Here is a 17,289-nt window from a genome sequence, read left to right on the forward strand (position 1 = left end):
TAGGCGGCTTCCCTGAGCTAATCGAAACTGATGTACATACTTATTTCGGTGGTATGACGCCACTGTCGGCCGCCATATTGAACTTTCCAATGGTCTTGATTACTTATGTGCCCATCTTCAAGAAATTTGGTATGTAGGTTCCAAACGCTAACTGAATCCTACTTACAGTACGTACATATATACGTCCATAGCCTGCAGCTCGGTCACCGTGTGAGGCGGCGTTGGGTCCCCCATCCCAACGCCTCCCACGTTGTTGGCTGCCTGCCTATATAAGGCTGTCCGTCGCTCCGGTCTCTACATTCCCTTCCTTGCTTCGCCACGGGATTCACGTCTCCTAACTGTTTTATTTAATCCGTGGCTTCTCCGCTGTTTTATTGTTTGTTTATTACGATTATAGTTATTGTGTAGGTATTTTACACTTACTGTACATTGTTCAGGTACCCATTTCCTTTATCGTTCCAACTGTACCGCCATTAACATGTCTATCGAGGTGATCACCATCGATCAAAGAACTGTCACTTACCGAGTGGTTTCCATGTCAGGAGATGGCACCTGCTTTTTCCATTCTTTGTTACATATTGCACGGCCATATCAGGGTCACTTTTGATATCTGGAGGAACATTGTGTCTTATGTATTGAATGACTGGGACAGGTTCAAGGTGTGGACTGAGGACGGTACAGGAGATAATTATACTACACAGGAGCACTATAAGAGTGAAATGCTTAAGCCCTTCACCTATGGTTCTGCATGTGAGTTGATAGCTGCCGCTGAATTGTTCAGTTGTCGCTTTGAAGTGTACCAAAATGGCCAAATATTTTACACCTTTCGACAACCACCAATGCCTCTTAAACTTAGATTCACAGGTGATGATTTCAGTAGTGGACACTTTGATGTTTATGAATGTTTAAACTCTCAAAAGCTGGATGTGAAGTTATCGATGAAACTGGTTGTATACTTACAACGCTTGACAGATGCCGAATGTCACTTCAACACAAGTCCTGCAAATGCTGTCGTAATTGGAACAAACCATGAAACTCAAACTAAACATGACAGCAGCAATCCAAGCTGTGAGATTTGAAACGATTACTTTTCACATAGTCAACTGTACGTTGGATGCTCAAGAGTAAGCTCAGTGCACAGCTTGGTCATATTACAACCGGAGGGCCGAACTGACAATGTGGTATACAAAGAGATCCTTATCAAATAATTATTGGTATATTTTCCCTTAGTTTAAAAAGGTTTAATTTTCTTCTTAATAAAAATTTTAAGGCAGTACTTCGCCGCTGTGAAGCATGGGTATTTTGCTAGTACTTATATAAATGAGAGGTTTCTGTTTTTGACTTAATTTTGAATGAATTTGCAAACATATAATTGAGAGGCTTCCATTTCTGATCTTTAATTAATTTGCAGACTTTTCAGAAAACAATCTTTGTCATTATGACTTATTAAGTGTAGATTGATGCAAAAAATGGCAAACTCCTCTGTTTAGTATAGGCTTGCTCAGATATTTGGCAGATGAAATTTAATGTCAGTAAAGTGTTACATAGGAAGTAAAAATGTTAGATTTTTAGATACAATGGGAGGTCTGAAAATTGAGAGTACACCTTATGAGAGTGATTTAGGAATCTATGCTCTCAACTTCCGGACAGTGTTCAGAAGCCATTAAGAAGGCTAATAAAATGTTAGATTATATAGCATGATGTGTGGAGTACAAGTTCAAGGAGGTTATGCTTAGGCTTTGTAACACATTGGTGAGGCCTCATCTGGAGTACTGCGTACAGTTTTGGTTTCCAGGTTACAAAAAGGACATACCAGTGTAATAAGAATTCCAGAGAAAAGTGACCAGGCTGATTTCAGGGCAACAGGGAGGAATTTTGAATAAAGATGAAAAGTCAGTTTTTTCAGTTTAAGCAAAAGACATGATTGAAGTCTTTAAAATTATAATGGGGAAATTGTACAGTGGAGTGAGACTGTTATTTTAAAATGAGTTCATCAAGAACACAGGGAACCAGCTGAAAACTTTTTAAGGGTGAATTTTGCAAGGACATCATGAAGTTTTTCTTTACACAGAGAACCATAGACACTTGGAATAAACTACCAGGTGGTGTGGTAGACAGTAGGACTTTAGCAACTTTAAAAACTGGACTTGATGTTGTTTTAGAAGAATTAAGTGGATAGGAAAGGTCGAGCTTTGTTGGGTTCAATGGCCTGTTCTCATCTAGATTGTTGTAATGTTCTAATGTTACGCAATGTGTACATTTTCTAACTTATTATTGAATGCTGTTTGTGTTCTGTTTTAAATATGTACAGTACTGGGATGTTGTTTATAAGATGTGAGATAAAAATATCAAGAAGCCAGGTAGTCAGAAGATATTTTTTTGCTTTTCTCTCTGATAAGAGGGAAAACATGCACTATCTATATATATATATATATATATAATTCACTAAGGCAAGACACCCATGGAAAACAGGCCGGAAGAGGTGTGGATTCTCTAAGCCGCCGACAAGTAAAACACCTATGGCGCACGCAGGGAGGAGCCACGCCCACTAACTCCAAGACCATTGGATACGACGACAACTCGCAGAGCCAAACCCACCAATTCGGACGCAACGACACAGAAAGAACGGAATCATTTATATTCGTCTGTCGTAGAGGCCTCGTGTACCTCCGAACCACCTTGACTGTTCACAGAGGCATGTTTCTGTTGGAGGTGAGTCGCCATATGCAGCGTGTAAAACGGTTTGTGAGGGGTATCCCATGGGATCCTTAAAACAATCCTTTACAACTGAGGTTAAAACACAATGAAGTAAGCAGTCTTTAAAAACCGAGTTTTCGGTTACGACACACGACCTCGTGCACCATAGCAAACTGTTTTACACGCTACATACAGCAATTCGCATCCATGACAAACATGCGTCTTCTTCACTCACGGACAATTATATGTTGCTCTCTCCAGAGTTCCATCTTTTCATTCACTTTCTGTTGTATCCTCAATCCCTCCCTTTTTAGACATCTGTGTCTTTCTAGAAGTGTTCAACCATCAATAAATAATTATGCGGCATTTGTTATGCCGCTGGTTCACTATTGTGTTGTATTTTGCTCTCTCCATAGTTCCATCTTTTCATTCACTTACTGTTGTATTCTCACACGAACCCATTTTAGACAACCGTGTCTTTCCAGAAGTGTTTAGCATTCAATAAATAATTATGCATGAGATTGAGCGTGTGTCTACCTGGTGCAGAGAGGCGTGGGTAAGCCGTTGAAGCCCATTCGGGCTGCAAACCGTGGAATTCCCCCTAAGTGCGACTCATACGCTCCCACTGGTTACGTCCCTACCCTTTGTACACAACCCCTCCCACCTCGCTACTACCGTGGTCGGGTGTCTTGGTGGATTATATATAGAAAAGCAGCCAAAACCGCACAGAGCAATGAAACGTCTATGTGAGTCACAGGTGCTTCTGGACTGTGTAAAGACGACAACGACTCAAGTGATGAGTTGGAGGTGGGCACATGAGTGGGCAGTGCATACTGAACGAGAAATCAGCAGACTAGCATGTCGGAGGGAGCTGAATGGACATCCTTCTCCTGTCCTCCCAGTCCACATTCCGCGACTGAGCGCCGTGCTCCCCCATCCCTCCGTCTGGCAGGAGAAGGCGCGATGGCGGTTCGGCAGTTTTCAGTCATGGACGATTGTGTGTTGGTTCATTCCGTGCATTGTTACAATGTTGCTTTTCTTGCTGATTTATTACATCACCGATTTTTCAAATGTTAATTTTCTCCCTGTGCTTAAAAATCATTAAAAAACCGGCCTGATTATGCGGCATATGGTACGCCGTGGGTTGGCTAGTGGTATCTATTTTTTCCTATACTCCCATCCTGGACGTCACATGGAGCAGGTGTGGGATGTAAAATCGGTTTCTTTTCTTTTGGCTACAAGAAGGATCATCTTAACTTATGGATACATTGGGCACTGGCTGGGTGTCCCAGGAGCATAGGGGCCAACAATGTTTCTGATGCCTTATATAGGTTTCTGTTTTGCTATAAAAACCGGGGCCCCAGTGCACTACTTTGCCCAAGGCCCTGTGATGCTGTTAAGATGACCCTGGCCACAAGAAAGGTTTTTACGAGAACCTACCCTTCAACCAATTATAGTTTGTTGAATTCTTTTTCCTTAATGTGGTGAAATAAATGACAAATTTCTTTACAACCATTTCCATTTATCGACATTTTTCTGTGTGATAAAATACTTTTATTACATTTTCTGAGAATAATGAAATTTATAAATTTCCTTGGAATCATATTTCACTTGTGCTCCTCCCTCCTTATTTAACATATTATCAAGTAATTATAAATTGTTATTGTTTATATAATAATAATTTAAGACGTTTATATTGTTTGGCACAGTGTTCCAGATGTGCCCTTGCATGTGTTTTACAGCTGAAATATTTCTTTTGACTTGCTTTTCATGCAGTAAGCTGTGTAAGCCAGAATTGTGCTAACCTTTTTAATTGTTTGTCTATAATGTTGGGTGCAGGGCCACCATTAAGGCAAAGTAGGCAGTAGGGGATAGTTTTCATTTTAAACAGTACAGACCCTCACTTATAAACACTCAGATTCAGTACAACTGTCCAATTCCCAATAAGTGTGTGATATTCTTTTATATTATTTTAGTGTATTAGCAGTATTTGGTCTTAATGTTTTATGACCCGCACAAGCCCTTTATGGTAGCCTTCCAAATTCCAGGAAGAACTTGACTCTGCTTCACAGACACGCTCTTTATGCAGAACGTTATTGTTTCTTTATTTTCTTCAGGCACAAGGTTGTAGTTTTACTTTAGTTTGAGTACTGTTTGCTTTTTTACAAGTTTTTTTTAACTTATTTTATTTCTAATTCCAACATTGAGTTGATACAGATTTTGGATACATACAGACATTTTTCTTTCCGCTCCATTCCTTATTTTGTAAGCGCAGTGACTTTCGTGTACTTCTTTATATTGGAATTAATGCTGGCTTTAGTGGATTGTAAAGCTTTAGCAGTCTGCCATGTATGATCTTCAGGAAAAACTGTTCCCAATGCATTCTGTTTTCTGTATTTTTGTACTGATGTGTACACTGTATCCTTAATCGTTATATTGTATTATGTCACTAGTGAAGCAAAGTAAAATAATGATCTGCAATTATAAAGATAATCCTGATTACTTTTTGTATTCTGATAAAGACTTCCAGTTTTTGGTCTTGACTCTTCAGAGGCTATGTGATCCTCCCAATTTTTATGTTTTGTCATTTTTCATGCTTTCTACAAGATCATTTTGCAATTTGTTTAATACAGTATTATTTACTTTTCCACTGTTGAAAAGTTAAAAATAAAATGTAATTGTTTTACAATACTGAAATAATTATATATCATCTGTCATAATTGTTGTCACTTTCTTTTTTGGCATTTGGCAAGACTCTTAACCAGTAAATTAGGGGGATAGATGGGGCTTCAATTCAAAGATTGATTCCCTTGAAGCTTTAGTTTTCTGTTAATGATGTGCACTGATTTTCTGGAAATGTATGTTTAACCATGTTTTAGTAAAAAAGAATGTTTGGAGTGAATATCTGCCATGTGGATTATGAGACATTTGTAACATGAGCTTTTACTTTTCTTTTTTATTTGAACGTTTTCCACATTATTTGCCTTTGAATTGCATTTGTCACTATTAGCTTCTTTCATAAAAACTTTTTTTCTCTCCATTAGGTGTTAGAGTATGAGAGTAACATTTTTTCTTGGCCATCAATGCAAACTAAATGGTGTGGTTAAATAACATCTAAAAAAATATTATTTTGGGTGGAGTTTTCCTTTGAAGAACATGTGGAAAATTTTCTGCTGTTTTATTTTTGCAATATACAGTAACAACATTTATTTATATAGCATATTTTCATGCAGAATTGAACCTTAAAGAGCTTTACAAATAAAAAAAACACAAAGTACAACAGAAAGAAAAAAGAAACTTTGTATAATTGTCATATTTCCTATTTGCTTTATGCCAGAGCAGCTACTTCTTTTTTTAGGTGAAGGCATCTGATTAAAGCTTCTTACCCTTCAGCCATCTCCTGAATAGTGCTTCTGTTTCCAGTGGTTTAAACATTTACCATTCTATAGCTCTGCTTTGACCGAATACATATTCATTTCTGTTTATTGCTGACTGATGTCAAAGATGCCTTTAGGAATAGCATTTCTTTAGGGAAGTGTTACTGGTGTCAATAAAAGCTTTATGTGCCTCTAGCCCCTGGCATCATCTAGAACAGCTTGCAATGCAATTACCTATGGAGAGTTATCTTTTATATTTCAAGGGCTCTGCCTTTACCAAGAGAATGCCTCCTTCTATGAATTAAATTCATACAAATGCCTACAAGCCATTTAAGAGCTGTTTCAAAAAGTTTATTATACTGGGACTCACTGTACATGCACCTTTGTATAAATGCAAAAGCATCAAAAAAAACTCTGCAAAACCCTTTTAAAAAAAGTAAGACCTAGCTGTATAAGGAGTAATTACCATGAAGTAAAACTGTACTGTGACATGAAGTATAAAGTAAAAAGGCAGGCATAGAACAGCAACATAGTCCATTCTCCAGCATCTTGGTGTATCTCTAGGTTATCTTATGTCTCCCTTTCTTAGTCTCCTTTGATTGTGTTTCCTACGTGCATTTTGCCTAAACATTATTGGTCACTTGTTTTCTTTACTATTAGTATTGATCCTCCCATGGCTGACTCCCTCATTCATTTTAAAGACAATCTCACATGCTTTCTCTGAGGTCCAATTGGCAGTGATGTGTTAGGATCCAACTTTAGAGAATCACAGTATGGAAGTGATTTGTCTTTTTTTTTTTCAGCATTAAATTTAGCTTTTTTATTTTATGCTTAATTTGAATTAATGTTATTAATCTGTTAACTGCTACATTCTTGTTGTTTAAAGTAATACAGTATTTTTGTTATTGTAACATTTTTAATAAAGCGACATCCACATACTGCATTGATCAGTTAGAGTACTCAAGTCTTTGCTTGATTTTATGATATATTCTACCACTCTTAAGAACTCCTAAATGATCTCACCAGTTAAAAGAGGTACAAGCAAAGGGTTAGGTGGTGGAATATAAGAATGATGTAAGAGTAATTATTAATTGGCAATTTTTCTTTGTTGGTAATTATTCTTCTACTCTTATTTCCCTCTCCTATGAAGTGAGATGAAAGTAGTAACTAGATGCTATAACCAGGACAGCATATAGAAATTTCTCCCAAAAAATTTCCTTTCCTGTAGATTTTATTTCAACAGTTTAATGAATCAACATTGTTTTCTCTGCTTTTGACTATTTTGAATATTTGAAAGTCAATGACTTCCTGTTGATGCCCTCCCAAAATTACCATTTAGCAGACTGTTCTGTCTGTTGAAGTACAATATGCTTTTATTTAGTCTGTCAGTTGTAAAGTGTAATCCAATTGCTTAGTATGTAAAGTGTGGTTATAAAACCTGTTTGTTCATTATATAGTACAGAACAGGATGCACTCTGAATTTCTTATGAGAATTTAAATAAAAAGTGGATTTATTAAGGATGACATGATTTTGTTTTCTGTAAACCCACACTTCAGCCTATTTTAATGACAAATGGGATACTCTAAACAATCAGTGAGTGCTTTTAGTTACAATGAATAGTAATAGATTGTTTGTGCACCTGGCTGCATTAGTCAGCGCTCCAAAAAGAAACCCCTGTTTTGTACACGTCACAGAGAATACTCCAGATGAAAAGAGAAGTGAACAACGAGGTAATAAAATGCAAAATGTAATGAGCTTATTAATTAATGGATGTTGTACAAATATATAAATGTATGTATATAAGTAGCTAAGGTCTTTGTTAAATTGCTGTATTATATCCTTTCATTTACAGTATACAGAGACATAGTCAGTCCTTCAAATGAGGTTTGATAAATACATCCTTTCACAAAATCTGTTTTTAGCTTCAGCCTACACTAATGCATTGAAATCATGGAATTCATAATACTTTATAAAAAAGAAATGAAAGAATAAAGATAAGGCCATATCAACCTGTTTTTTTTTAGCAGTGAGTAACAATGTTGGTCAAAGATCATGGCTGCTATCACAAAAGATTTATTTTCATGGTATGGCAGTTGAATAAAATAAATGAATACAATACAAATAGTGACTAGATAGAGGATAGTGAATGAATAAATTAATTAATTAACACATTACTCATAATATTCTTTGAGAACATTTAGGTCATTATTTCCTTCCATCTATTCTATTCTGTGCCTGCTTTCTCTGTTACCTAGTTATGAATCTTTGGAAGTAGTTTTGGCAAAATACAGTACAGTACATGGCAGGCACCAGCTCTGTGTGAGACTCTAGGCTTTTTTAGGGCTCACTCATACAAAAAAAAAAAAAAATACTGACACAATGCTAATTCAGAGATGCCAATTAACCTAGCTGTTATTTATAGTTTTTATATTTTTAAGTTTTGTAAGACCATTTTCTACGTTGAACTCTGCTGGGATAGGCTTAAGCTCTGTGTGACTTTGTAATTGAAAACTAGTTTTAGAAAACTTGCAAGATGTGAGATATTTGGTGAGAATTATACAATTAAAAAAAAAACATAATTGTAGTTTTCAGTGACTGTATCTTGTTTGTAAGCATAAAGTTATACTTATTTTTGTGGTAAAATCTCATGGTTATTAGAGTTTATGCAGAACTTCAGATGCAGTTTTAACTAGTGTATTACCGGTATATTATCACAGTATAATGTCCCATGATTTAGTTTTTAATTTATTATGAAAAATGCATTTGTTTAATTGCTTCTGCACATTGTGAGGATGAGGAGAATCTATATATATTGTATATATAAAATTCAAACTTGAGTGATTGATTCACTCAGTCACTCACTTATCAACAAAACCACTATTTCACGTTAGTTAAAAACATAAAATTTAGGAGGACATTTTAACCAAGTCAGTAAGTAGGTACAGTATCTGCTAAGAAAGGACATTTCAATGTATCAATATTTAGGGGTAAAAATCCCCCTAAAATAGAAAACCTAAATACCCCAAAATCTCAAAAATGCAGAGAGAGAGAGACAAGTATAAGGCGAAGTGGTGATCTTGGATCCAAGACAAAGAAGGGAGACTGCATAAGTAGAAACTTGGTGGGTCCCCCACAAGCTATTCCATTGTCATATACATTCATCTCTATGAACTTTGAAAGGGGAGCCCCACACCGACCTCCAACACTCCCTAAAATTCTTTCTGATACCATCAGATCTGCAGACTTTAACCTCCTAGACGACCCTGGGTAACACAGCCAGTAATGTGTAAATGTAAAACTGAATACTTAGCTCTAGCACTGAGTGCCGATATGGACTCTTTGCTCTTTAGATTGGTCTTTTACATAGCTTGCTGTTCTTAGAAGGGCCACTTCCTGTGGTTCCGCTATTTAGAATTCTTTTGTGACGTTGGCAGGCTTGCTGTTTTGATATGCTTCACTGCAGTATGTTCTGAAGTGGCATATTTACATGATGGAATGCTAACTCCTGCTGTTGGTGACTCAGCCATAGGCCAATGCAACTTGTCATTGCCATTACAATACTTTTCAGACTTCTTATAGGTCATCATTACCCATCTTACTTATGTAATAAGTCCTATTTTTTATGCACATTTATAACTGTTTTCAGTTGTCAACATTAACTTGAATTTTTCAAGTGTTTTGGCATTTTTGAATATTTTCCATTTCTACAGAATTATATTTTCTTTGCTGGGATAGACATCAGAATCACCGTGCACCTGTCCAGATAAGAAGGTTTAAGAAATGAATAGATGAAATTCTCTTTTTTTGTTATAAGCAGATTTCAACAGTTTGCTCACAATTGGTTTGTCTATTTCTGAATGTTTTAATTTTTATGATTCCTTGTTAAGTCTTTGCAAGCTACTGCTGCCCAGTACTGTTTACTGTATTTATGTACACATTTGCTTGTCACACACTGCTGGCAGCATTCCAACAGGCCCAGGGGTTTTATTTAGTCTTCATTTTACCTGGTTCCTGAAGCACACCAGACATTTACATTTAAAAACTTCTCACATAGAGCTTGTTTTTTTGTCTCTTGAGATGTTTCATTTATTTCTTGTTTTAACAAGTGAAATGTAGGTGAAATATTTATTTGTTTCATTTTCTCTTTCATGGTTTGTTTCTATGATTTTTTTCCTTTTACATATCTGTGGCTTCTTAACTTGTGGTTTATCATTTTCTTTTTTTACTGGAGTAAAACTGCAAAATGTTTTTATGTTTGTATTGAGTGCATTAATTAATTTTGTTGGCAGGTTGGCAGAACAACCAACCTATGATTAGCTTTACCATCATAGCCATTTTCTCTCTAAAATTCCAAAGCATTCAAATTTTACTTAGGAACATGGTGGGTATGTTCCACTTCCCTTATTTTGTCAGACATGCATCCCTTACATTTGAAATCAAAATTACACTTCTAACTACAAGTATTATTAAACATTTAAGTTATAGTAATATGAAAATAGTTGTAAAACAGACACAGTCCTTGCAAAATAAGTTCTGAGCACATAGTATAATTTTTTCCTTGCATTATATATTTTTTTAATATTTTGTTATTGAAGCTCATATATACTTCTTAAAATATGCACTGTATATCTCTTAAGCTCATTTGTTTTACTTATAATAAATACATCTATTAAATTCTTTATATACATTTTTGTAAATCTTACCTACTATTTTTTTCATATTATGTTGTGCATCTATGATTCTTCCCTAATGTGTCTGTGTTTCCTCCTAATTTTCTTTTTCATATATTCCTGAATAGGGCTGACTTGGCAAGATGACACAACTCAACAGATAATCTCAAATGAACTTTCCAAACTGCGAAAGATCTACTACCGTACTCCAGAGACAAAAAGCTTAGACAGCAATAGCAAATCCAGGTTAGTGTGTTTCTTTTTTGTGTATGCGTTTGTGTGCACAAAATGGACTTGTATCCTGTACTGTACAACTACACATCCATTGTTGTTCTAAATGATTATAATTAGGTGGCTTGGTGCCACAAAGAGTAGTGCTATGATTTAACAGCTCCAAAGTCAAATCCCAGGCATAAGTGCTGCCTGTGTGAAGTTTGCAGGTATTGTCCACACAGAACTGGGTTTTCTTAAAGGGTCTTAAAGGGTAATTTTCTCGTGGTTTTCCGTCCACATCCCAAATGCATGTTGGTTAAATTATTTGGCAACTGTAAACTAGCTCTTCATGAATGCAAATGTGCATGTACATGAGTATACACAGTGATGGACATTCACTCTTTCCAGTATTATTTCCCATTTTATTTCAAGCGCTGCTGTATGACTGGATCCCTGTAATTCTGAATTGGATAATAGGGTTAGGAAATGGATAGATTTATCTATTTCAATGATAGAAGAAACTATACCAGCTTAATCTTACTCAAATTTAATGTCTGCCACAAAAAAAATATAAAAAAGACTTCATTTTCTGGTTGCATCAAATTGTTGTACTCTTTGTTCTGCTCTAAGAGGAACAGCTGCTTAAATCCCTCTGCTATTGTTCTGTGTATTGCAAGTGCTTAGACAAATCTAGTCAGGCTATAGTTTAGTTTCTCTGTTTTTAGCATCCTTTTTGTCTGTAAGCTAGAAAGTTGAAGCCTTATCGTTTTTATTTTTATGTCTGTCAGAACATTCAAATAATTTACTTAGAAAGACAAGTGTCTTGTTTGAACTCCATTATTTACAGATTATGCCCTTAAAATAGATAAAACTTTGTAGGAAATAAATAAACAAATAATCAAGTAATATTTCTGCTAAAGAGCCACAGAATGAATTAAAAATAAAAATCAGGAGACACAACAGTCTGTATACGAGCAAGCCTAAGAATTTACCTGTGCTCACCACATTTTTTACTGTTTAATCTGAAAGCATAAAATGGTCATGTAGATGTGATCTTTGCTTCCCATAGTCAGATTTGATGTAGTCTTTAAAGGTTTGAAGTGCATAAGGTCAATGCCTCCTGCAACCGACATAAGAAACCCATTTATTTTCTTCCTTGACAATAATAAGCCACCATCAGATGACTTTGAATGCTTTGCTCAGACTTTCCATCCAGTAAAAGTTTTGGGGGTGTCTGTACAAATACGATTAAACAGAGACTTATCTGTCATCTCTCTAAACCCCCATGCTGCAAAGTTCATACGAGCCATTCAAGTACTGTATTATTCTCATAGACCTCAACATCCAACAGAAATACTGTTGTCTTATTAAGTTCCAAAAGGATATTGTTGACTGTTAAACCAAAATGCCAGTGCATTTTAGTCAGATCCTTTTATTGCTAAATAGTAGTATAAAAAATGCTGATTATTTGTATACTGCACACAGACACTCAAAAACAATAGCAACATACACTCAAATGCTTGTTGTGATAAAACGGGAACTCCACACAAGGATGCTCCTGCCAATAATTGAAAACAGGATGTGAAATGGGTGAACTGGAATGATTAAGTGTTTTGAAGTTATATTTAGATTTAAGAGCAATAGCAAGAGAAATAAAGAGTAATTTAAGAAAAGTTTAGAACTATTTATAATTAGCCAACTATACTACCTTAGAAGGTTGGCGTCCTTCAACATCAGCAATAAGATGCTGCAGATGTTCTACCAGACGGTTGTGGCAAGCGCTCTCTTCTATGCGGTGGTGTGCTGGGGAGGTAGCATAAAGAAGAAGGACGCCTCACACCTGGACAAACTTGTTAGGAAGGCAGGCTCTATTGTAGCTAATGAATCTGGACAGTTTAACATCTGTGGCAGAGCGTCGGGCGCTAAGCAGGCTGCTGTCATTCATGGAAAATCCACTGCATCCACTGAACAGTGTCATCTCCAGACAGAGGGCAGCTTCAGTGACAGACTGCTGTCACTGTCCTGCTCCACTGACAGACTGCTGTCACTGTCCTCCTCCACACTATGCGACTCTTCAGTTCAACCCGGGTAGGGTAAACGTTAACATTATACAAAGTTATTGTCTGTTTTTACCTGCGTTTTTATTACTCTTTAATTTAATTTTTTTTTTGTATCAGTATACTGCTGCTGGATTATGTGAATTTCCCCTTGGGATTAATAAAGTATCTATCTATCTATCTATCTATCTATCTATCTATCTATCTATCTATCTATCTATCTATCTATCTATCTATCTATAATAAAACGGGAGTATTCAACAAAGTACTTCAAAATTTATCATTATCATATAATTCAATTTTAATTATAGGACAAGCACCCAGGGGACAGATGTTGAAAGAAATTATGGTCAAGGTGCTGACTCTAACCTGGGGAGATCTCTACAGCAATACCTCCAGTCTCTGGGCTTTCTGCCTCAGTCAGCCGCTCCAGCTATTCAGAAGACTAATGTTGAAAAGCTTCCAATGAAGGTAAGCACTGAATTCTATGGGAGCACTACTTCTTCAACTGATAGGTTGTCTGTATTTTGATTTCTGTGCTTTTCAGTATTATAAAGTTAAGAAATTAACTTTTCTGAAGAAGATGATTAAATGATATGCATGTGTTTGACATGGTTGTCATGGCAATGTTTGCATCTGGGCTATTACCTCACAATTCTGAGTTGTGTGTTAAGTTTGACATTTTGAAATTTGTTTTTGGGGAGGAAGAATGTTTTCAAATGGATAGAAATGAATAGAGCATTATTAAAAAATTATGAAAACCCTAAATACAAAGAGGACTGTTTGATTTATGTTAGGTTGATTGCCCAGAGGGGACAGGGGGGTTTCTTGGTCTGGAATCCCTACAGATTTTATTTTTTTTCTCCAGCCTTTTTTTGTTTTTTCTGTCCACCCTGGCCATCGGACCTTACTTATTCTATGTTAACTAATGTTGACTTATGTTTATTTTTTATTGTGTCTTCTATTTTTCTATTCTTCATTTTGTAAAGCACTTTGAGCTACATTTTTTTGTATGAAAATGTGCTATATAAATAATTGTTGATTGATTGATTGATTGATTGATATTAGTCCAGGCCTGGAGAGTATTATCCATACTTATAATGAGATATAGTATGCTAACCAAAAACTTTCTGCAGGCAGTTTCATTTTTATTAGTCCACAGGAATCTTGTATATACCTCAGATGCTTATTCTGCAGTAAAGTACATACAGTATATAGCAAACAGTTTATTTGATACCATTGTTATTCTTAGTGCAGCTATGTAAAATATAAAATGCATACACATGTAAATATTGTATAGAAATAGACATCAGTATTCCCAAATCCCTTTCTCTCTCACTAATAATTGTTCCAGTTTCATTAGAGAGCAGGCCTCTGAATACTAATATACTTTCATTTAACTGAAAATGATCTATGTCCTCATTAGGGTTTTCTAATTGTTTATAAAAATACCTTCACACTAAAATAAGTGAAAATGCATATGACATAGATGTTCACTTACGCTGGGTGTGTGCACATCGGGTGGATAATCCTTGAAGAGACTGTGTAGTGAAAAATTTGGAGTCCCATGAAAATTGCAGTTGTCTTATGTGCTTTCAAGACTATTGGTACATACAGTATATGACTCTAATATCATGTTTATAGCATACAAATTGTTAAAGGAGCAACATCAAATGTTCTCTGCTAATTACAGTTGAATGTTACAGTTCTCAGAACTGGCAATGGTCATCTTGTCATTAAATAAATAAAAAACACAAATGTTAAAGCAACACAAAAAATGATGAGCTCAATGTTCATTCTCAAGAGGACTGACTATAAGCAGTCCACAACAATTGGAACACATCTTGTACCAAATGACATTTGTAAAACTAACTCAACAGAGAAAATAAATAAATGAGTGTGAGTCTAATAATCTTTTTACTTCACTGGGCTTTCATGTCTCTCTGCTGAATTTTTGTGAGCTCAACTGCATTCTATACCCATCCACTTCATTAAGCACCTTGTTATTAACTTGGCTGTGTAAACTATCCTAGAAGCATCTAGTGCACAGCAGAAGCCATTCCTAGACTTGCATGCATTTGATATGCTGGAGACAAAAGGGAGAACCCAGCAAGAAAATGACACAGATACGGGGAGAACTTCCACACTTAAAAGAGCAAACATGCATAAGATTTTAAATCAGAAAGCAATGAGGCTGCAGCACTAATCATCACAGTGCTGCCCTTGGCTTATTTACATTCATATAATACTGTTAAACTAGGAAACATACTTCTAGTCTTGACAAGCTGTAGAGACTTATTTGAGTCTTTTGTAGAGTATCGATATCAAATCAGTTGTGAGTATCCAATATTAGCTGAGAATTGTGTGGTGGCTATGAAGGTTGTGAAAAACCACACATCTATATTAAACTGTGAAGTACCCATGTTTTAGAGAAAGTGCAATGAGATTTGATATCCAAAAATTAAGTAACACATCATAAACTGGAGGGTTAAAATGTTAACAAAGTCTAAAGAAGAATTGGCAGGAGCTGTTAACAAATGGACAAGATTATGACCAGAGCCAAGACACTAAAGCCCTTATCAGCAGTGCACCATGTCCTACTAACCAGCCAAAAAAAGATGAAACTCCAAAATGGCAGGATGATACAGTTAAAGTTAGGTAACCGAATATTTGTATTTATTTTATTAAATTGTCTATACTAAACATGTACATGGTCACATTCCAAGAGGCTTAAACTTTCAAAATATCCATAATTGATGAAAGAAAAAAATGATCTAAAGCAATAGAAATGTCCAAGAAAGAGTCTCAATTCTTAACAATCAAATTTATGTTTACATTTATTAATGTTTTATTTATTAGTGTGTGCAGTTGCTATTTTGGAGTGAAATGGCCCTGCATTACGTGACATCCCATCAACCAACTGAATGAATGCAACACAAGGTCCTAAACTTGGCTTGAGCTATTGCGCATTTTCGTAGAATGTTTCCTTTGTGTTTTTAACTGACTGAAGTATAAATTAAATCTCATTTTCCTATATAGGATCGATATTAGTTTTTATTCATAACCATGCTTGCTCATCCCTAATTATCTGTTATGTTAAGGCTATTTTACTTAAAATTATAGATCAGAATTAAGCAACAAGCAAGACAATTCATGTACTCCTGTGCACAAAAAGACAGAACAATAATTATGCTGATATAGATTAAATTAATTAATTCTGTATCCAAATTCAGAGCAGAACAACAAGCTTCTGATTAAGCAAAGAGTTCAGTTGAAAGCAAATATTAGCATTCATCCAAGATCTAAAACCATAATGGCCCTCCAAGAGTACTTCTGAGCTTCACAAATTAAATTTTATTTGTTAATTTATCTGTTTGTGTGTGGACTTTTATCAGAATGGAAAATGGCTTAGAAAATCAAATAGAAACATGACGGTACATTTGTCCTGACAATGTTATCTATCTATCTATCTATCTATCTATCTATCTATCTATCTATCTATCTATTGTGGAGGACTGCCGGCTTTTCATGCCAGTCCTTACCCCCAGGCCGCCAGGAGGAGCTCTCCCGACAGCAGGATAGTGCCCCGAGGTCCAGCAGGGCCTCATGGACTTTGTAGTATTTTTTTACACAGCCCTGCTGGATACCTTAGGGGCCACCAGGAGTCGCTGTGGGGGGGATTATGAGCTCTTTTGTGCCTTATGACCGGGGAGTACGTCACGGTCATGTGACAGGAAGGAACGACGTGCTCCCGGGTTAAAAAAAAGGACTGTTTGCCCTGACCCGGAAGGAAAAAGGAACTGTGGACTGTTGGGACAGGAACACCTCCAGGTCAGGGACTATAAAAGGACGATGCCTCAGTCCAGACACTGAGCTGAGCTGGGAGGTAGGAGGACGAAGTGTCTGGGCGAGGAGGAGAGAAAATTGTAGTGTTGTTATTTGTGGTTTATGAGTGTGGAGTGGAGGGTGCTTGGTGCACTATATAGTAATAAAAATAATAAGTATTATACTTTCAACTGGTGTTCAGAGTGGTACCTGAGGGTGTTAGAGGTGGACCACGCATCTATCTATCTATCTATCTATCTATCTATCTATCTATCTATCTATCTATCTATCGTGGATTCAGAAAATATTCTGAACCTTCACTTTACACACACTTTTTTGTGTGGTAGATTTAATTTTAAAAGGATACATTTTCCATATTTGCCTGTCAACCTACATTCGGACATGGCCTTTGCTATGGCACACCAAATTGTGGTCAGTTGCATCCTTTT

General features: G+C 36.1%; 1 protein-coding gene across 2 annotated transcripts in view; it reads left to right on the plus strand.

Moving 5' to 3' along the window:
* The window catches only part of ptprn2 (protein tyrosine phosphatase receptor type N2), a 1,088,657-nt gene that overhangs the window by 363,180 nt on the left and 708,188 nt on the right, over positions 1-17,289 (plus strand). For both annotated transcript variants that reach the window (XM_039753609.1, XM_039753610.1), the window contains exons 4-5: positions 10,874-10,991; positions 13,327-13,486. In XM_039753609.1, coding sequence (XP_039609543.1) covers positions 10,874-10,991; positions 13,327-13,486 — 278 coding nt within the window. The remainder of the gene's footprint in view (positions 1-10,873; positions 10,992-13,326; positions 13,487-17,289) is intronic.

The sequence above is a fragment of the Polypterus senegalus genome, chromosome 5 (assembly GCF_016835505.1).
Source record: "Polypterus senegalus isolate Bchr_013 chromosome 5, ASM1683550v1, whole genome shotgun sequence".
In the NCBI taxonomy this organism is placed as follows: Eukaryota; Metazoa; Chordata; class Cladistia; order Polypteriformes; family Polypteridae; genus Polypterus; species Polypterus senegalus.